We start from the raw sequence: 6,000 nt of genomic DNA, 5'->3' as shown, positions 1-6,000 counted from the left end.
GTTGAGAACAAACTATATTGTAAATAAAACTCCTTTAAGAAACTCCTGCTTTGCACACTTGATTTAATCACATCATTTATATATCGAGAAAAACATTTCCTAACTAGCTACCTCACTGAAATACCTTAGAAACCTCTGCTTGGTGTACTTACACAAGTACACAGAGAAATAAAGTTTTAAGCACCTTCCTGCTCAGAGAAAGTCCTGCTCTCCATATGTTAGCAAATTCCCACATTTTTACAAATGAAGTAACGGTAAATCACTTGAGAAATTTCCTGCTTTTGAGAAATTTTTGACACTTGAGAACTTATTGGCAGTCAAAAGGTCTTTTTCAGTCAAGAAGTGACCCTAACAGAACAATCTAACTGTTTTACAAAAATGCCTGACAAACTACTGCTCTGTGCATTTGTTACTATCGAGAGATAACAAAATTGAACAGCAACATCCGAACCATTCCCTATTGTAACCTTTTAAAAAGGCCACCAAATTCATACAGGAGGCATATATACCTCCTCTTTTCCCAACCTTATGTACAGGGTTTGGTGCAGCCTTTTTTCCTTCTAATATGTCACTAATTGGCAACCTCAAAGGGGGAACAAAAACAGGAATGCAGTTTAAATGATCCATTTCTGAGCACTTCTAACTGTATATAACTGTTCAAGGCTATAGAAGCAGCTATCTTTGTCAACAACTTTAACTAATAGCTAAATTCTCATCTAATTACGCTCATATTTAGACACTGCACGTGTGGTAAGGGTTTTAGGGCTGTTGATAACAAAAGATTAACTTTAAATTGTCAAAAAAAATCGATAGAAAATAAACTTTTTTACGGCATCATAATTGCTTCTATAAGAAGATGAGGTTTTACTGCCTCAAGGCACATGGAAGCAGTAGCAATAACGCTAGAAGACAATTCATAGATTTCTGTACTAGTGTGGAAATGTCTGGTCGGTCCATCAAAGGTTTGACGTTCGATTTGATATTTTCGCGCACAGTCATCATTCAGCTCGAAAGAAAACTACCTGAATTACACTGCTGTAGGTTATATCAACAACTGAAGCAAAACAAAACGGATAAAATTGAATAAAATGTACCTGAAAGTTGTTAAACTAAAGCTGTATCTTTCCGTCATTTTGGAACAAGGTTAACCACAATACACCGCGGCGCGCTGACTCAGCGTTTAGTTCCCATTACTACAAGCTTGGCGCCAAGGCTTGGTTCCTCCTTCAGTCACTCACACGACATTGATCGCACCGTTTTCGTCGCGTCCCTATCCCTTTTCGCTTTTGAGTGAATTTTCCTTTGATTTCGTTAAAATGAGCAATCGTAATCGCAATCGAACTTGGTGTAGGCTAAATCGGTACAATACTCGAACTAGATCAAGTGGCAGTAAGCAAGAAACAAGCCGGTATTCAACAAGCCAAGCTGTGGGCCAGGACACAAAATATCATATGCATTCATCGATGTCGCCTTTATCTTCGTCATCATCAGCTAGTGGTGAGAGAGGATGGGACTATCTGTTACGTCGCAAAGCTGAATATATCAACGATCGCATTCACAAGGCCAAAGCGGCAGGCGTTGCTGGAACAACAGAAGTATTTTTACGTTTTCCCATCAAGGAAGAACCCAGTAGTCCAAAAAGGAACGAATCAACGTATTCACTTTCACAGATGACTCCTTCATTGCCGGGAATGAATGCCTCTCAGAGTTGGGCTGCAAACGAAGGTTTTTGGATTGACACAACTGGCGATGGATACCGAGAACAAAATGAAACGCGACAAACGCTTTCAAGACGAGCAGACCACTATATCAAGACTGAAGCTCCTTGGAATTACCCAGAACCAACCGTCGAAAGCTATGGGGTTCTTCACTCGAGTGAAGATACAGGACAGAGTTATGGGATAAACACTACAGCTTATCAACTGCCTGATCAAACCGTGTCACAAAGCCTGCCAAATGACCGTGAAGATACACGTTGTGATACAAAACAGGGTTTAAAGAGAAAATTTAATGTATTAAGCAATTCTCTGTCAGTTCAAATGTTAGTTGCCAACATACGAAATGCCGTTGCTACAAATCCGAATTTTAAGAGAAGCAAACATGATTCTGCAGCAAATCAGACGTTAGGTCATAATGAACCAAATGGTATTGGTGATGCAAGTTGTACCTCGGAGCAGAGTTTTATGGAAAACAACTGGGCTAATCATGAGTTTGAACAAACATTGAGTCATCACGTGGCAAGTGTTATGAAAGATTCTCAGGAGTCTACAGAGTTGGACTCCAAGAGAAACAGGCGGGATTCTGAGGCCAATCAGACATTGGCTTGTAATACACCGAATCATGGCCGAGATGTGAACCATTCTACCAAGCAGGATTTTGGTGGAAATAAGCCGAATTCAGCATCAAATAAGACATTAATTCACACTTTGCCATACCCCGCTGAAGGTGTCGAGGTGGTGTACACAGTAGATCCAGTTGAAGCTGAAGCGTGGCTAAGAAACAATATCATTGACTGTTCTGCCCAGGCAGTTGGTTTTGATATTGAATGGAAACCCCAGTATGTAAGCAAGAAGAAAGGAGGTGTGGAAAACAAGACTGCTGTCTTACAGCTAGGAGTGGAAAGCTCTTGCTTGGTGCTGCATCTTTACAACATGAAGTCGCCACCACAGCTGCTGAGATCTGTCTTGAATGACAAGAAGATTTTGAAAGTTGGAAGTGGGATTTTGCAGGATGTTGTGAAGCTGAAACGGGACACAGGATTGATTTGCCTGGGAATGGTAGATACACAGAAAATGGCTAAGTCTATGGGTACTAATGCACCACAGAAACTGGGCCTCAAAGCTCTTGCTTGGCACTTCCTTGGAGTTAACCTGGAGAAACCAAAGTCTGTCTCCAGGAGCAACTGGGAGAACTATCCTCTGACAATCAGACAAATTCATTATGCTGCATTAGATGCTTGGATTGGGCTCAAAATTTACCAGCGCATGAAACTGGAAATTGGGCAAGGCCAGGCACACACTAATGAAACAAAACTCTTTGATGATGAAGCCGAGGAGAAGTCAGCAGTGATTCACACTTTGCCATACCCAGCTGAAGGTGTTGAGACAGTGTATACAGCAGATCCAGTTGAAGCTGAAACATGGTTAAAGAACAATATCATTGACAGTTCAGCCCAGGCAGTCGGTCTTGATGTTAAATTTAAACCCGAGTTTGTAAGCATCAAGAAAGGAATGGAAAAGAAGACCGCTGTTGTAGTGTTAGGAGTGGAAAGCTCTTGCTTGGTGCTGCATCTTTGCGGCATGAAGTCGCCACCACAGCTGCTGAGATCCATCTTGAATGACAAGAAGATCTTGAAAGTTGGAAATGCAATTTCGCAGGACGTTACAAAGCTGCAACGTGATACAGGATTGACTTGCAAGGGAATAGTCAATACACAGGAAATGGCAAAGTCTATGGGTACTAGTGCACCACCAAAACTGGGCTTCAAAGCTCTCGCTGAGCACTTCCTTGGAATTAAACTGGAGAAGTCACCAAAGTCTGTTGCCAGGAAAAACTGGGGAAAGTATCCTCTGAAAAGGAGGCAAATTCATTATGCTGCATTAGATGCCTGGGTTGCGTTCAAAATTTACCAGCACATAAAATTGGTGAAAGAGCAACACCAGACACACATTAATGAAACACAACTTGTTGATGATGAAGCTGAGGAGAAGTCTGGTAAGATTGTCAAGTGCCATGTGTGTAAGAAAAAGTTAAAGAGCCAGGATGCCCTTTCTAATCACATCAAAATTCACGCACAGTGCAAGTGTGGTATGTTTTTTCAGGACAAAATTTCCAAGATGCACAGGAGGTTTTGCCCAGAGGTCAATCCTGTTACTCCACTAGATCAAGCTGATGATGATAGCATGTTTCACTGTCAAGCATGTGGAAAGAGGTGCAAAAGTGCTGAGAAACTGATGATGCATATCAAAGAAGTGGGGCATGTTCGGTGTCCATTTTGTACCAGATTACTTAAAGGTCCTCAGTGTACCAGTCATATTAGGAGATGCAGGCAATTCAGTGGACAATGGACTCAGAAACAGGCGCTGCACTCTGAGTGTGACTGAGAAATATGTTAGTTGAACCAGTGGTAGCCTTCAACAAATTTGACTAAGAAACTGAATTTGTTTCTTATCACTTTCAATTGTTGTTGACTTTGATTCAAAAGCTTGAAAACCACCTGAACTTACTTCTGGGTTGTCAACTGTGAAACAAAATAAAACAGAACGTTTCTATGTGGATTTTTCACTTCTGCAGTGATGTTATAAGGAGAAATAGTGACTGTACTGGTCAGAATGAAATAATATTATAGTAGTGTTGTGAGCCACTCTGTGCATTATATTTGAAAATGTTGCAAGTTTTTTAAATACTGTATAGCCACATATTCCCGTCGTAGATTGTTGCCTTTTTGATCAATTAAAGTGTATTTGAAGAATTTGCGTGTAAGAAAGATAAAATTGTGCAGTACTAATGAATATGAATGAAAGGAAAGAGTGCATTTATCTTTTTATTTGTAGATGTTATTGGTCCAAGCCAATCTTCAGAGAAGTTAATATGTAAGTTGTGATTTTGGGCTAGATATAATAAATGGCAATAAATAAAACTTACTTTGTCTTTATATTTAGACTAAATTTAACAAATTGACATCAGTTTTTCATGTGTCTGTCCTGTTATTGGTCATGAATTTGGTCATAACATGTAAAAGTAGCTGTGGATCCACAATGCGATAGCCGAGTGGTATTCGACTATTATGACAAAATTCATTGTCAAAAACAGGACAGACGCTTAAAAAAAACTGACGTCAATTTGTTTTTTACGATAACAAATTGTCAAATTGCCCAATCTCACTCATTGCCGCATCACATAAGTTATAAATTCATGTGTCTGTCCGCTTATTGACAATGAAAATTAGCCAATGAGCTTTCGAGAATTTCTGCAGTTATTGTTAAATACTTATTTTAACTAATTTTTTTTATTTATAAATGATTTAGTGCCCTTAGCTAGTGCTCACCAAATTTCAAATTTCAGGTTTTCAGTTTTGATTATTTCTTTGCTTTTACATGACCCTACAAGTCAGAAGCTTAGATTTTATCCTGCTTAATTTATTAACTAAAAGCAATGTATCCATCCCCATAATTGTGCAAACTGTATTTTTCAGGGTTAAGTTCAATTACCAGGGGTCTGGTTCGTTCATAGTAAAACTTTCACGCTTCTAGTGGGGTAATTGTTTTCAGTTGCCTAATATTTCCCTGGGAAACAGCAGAACCTTACATCTTGTGTATATTTTTGTTCAAAACGCTTTTTGGTGCCCTTGATTCTGTGTTTAGAGGGAAAATTTTCATTGTGTTTCAAAATATCTTCAGGTAATTATTCAGCTCATGAAAATGCAAACGTTGGAAACAAAACTAGATCAACAAGAAGATCTGTTAGATCTTATAACCGCGCGTTTAAAATTTAACTGTTTTCTTAGCACTACAGTCGCAACGCAGTGCATATTCCAAAGCAATCTTTGATGATTCATTGATTACTGTAGACATCACAGCACTTGATCAACACAAACTCTATTATCGCGCTATCAGTCGTAGCCGTTGTGACATCTCCGATGACGTAGTAGTCTTAATCTGGAACTTTCTTCGGGATATGTATGGGCATGAAGATACGAACACTATTACAAACCGCTTTCTTTCTTTAAAGTCACGATTAAATTTAATTGTTTTTTCCCTTGAGTTAAGGGTTAGCAAAGAAGTCACACGAGTCACATAATTCAAGAATTGCGTTATCTACGGCTATCTTTAGTACGGTGGTTATTTCCCTACCAATGACGTAATCTTTGCACGTTCTGACACGTTCTTTGCTTGGCTTGCAAATATTTAATTTTCCTCCGATCTATGAACTGGCTGTGATGAAACAGTCAAAGGATTTACTTCATTTGCGTAAAACCACAAGAAATACTCACAAAATTAC

At 39.1% G+C, this 6,000-nt stretch overlaps 2 protein-coding genes across 2 annotated transcripts in view; one reads left to right on the top strand and one right to left on the bottom strand.

The window, feature by feature from the left end:
- The window catches only part of LOC145488229 (proteasome subunit alpha type-2), a 6,028-nt gene extending 4,796 nt beyond the window's left edge, over positions 1-1,232 (bottom strand). Inside the window, exon 1 of the mRNA XM_081467050.1 lies at positions 1,095-1,232. Within this exon, the coding sequence (XP_081323176.1) occupies positions 1,095-1,132 (38 nt within the window). The 5' untranslated portion in view covers positions 1,133-1,232. The remainder of the gene's footprint in view (positions 1-1,094) is intronic.
- LOC145488228 (uncharacterized) lies at positions 1,212-4,639 on the top strand. Its single transcript, XM_081467049.1, has one exon. The coding sequence runs from the start codon at positions 1,317-1,319 to the stop codon at positions 4,101-4,103; it is 2,787 nt and encodes a 928-aa protein (XP_081323175.1). The 5' UTR covers positions 1,212-1,316; the 3' UTR covers positions 4,104-4,639.
- Positions 4,640-6,000: the final 1,361 nt, after the last annotated feature.

Source organism: Orbicella franksi, chromosome 5 (genome assembly GCF_964199315.1).
Source record: "Orbicella franksi chromosome 5, jaOrbFran1.1, whole genome shotgun sequence".
In the NCBI taxonomy this organism is placed as follows: Eukaryota; Metazoa; Cnidaria; class Anthozoa; order Scleractinia; family Merulinidae; genus Orbicella; species Orbicella franksi.
This window is presented reverse-complemented; position numbering and strand designations above follow the sequence as displayed.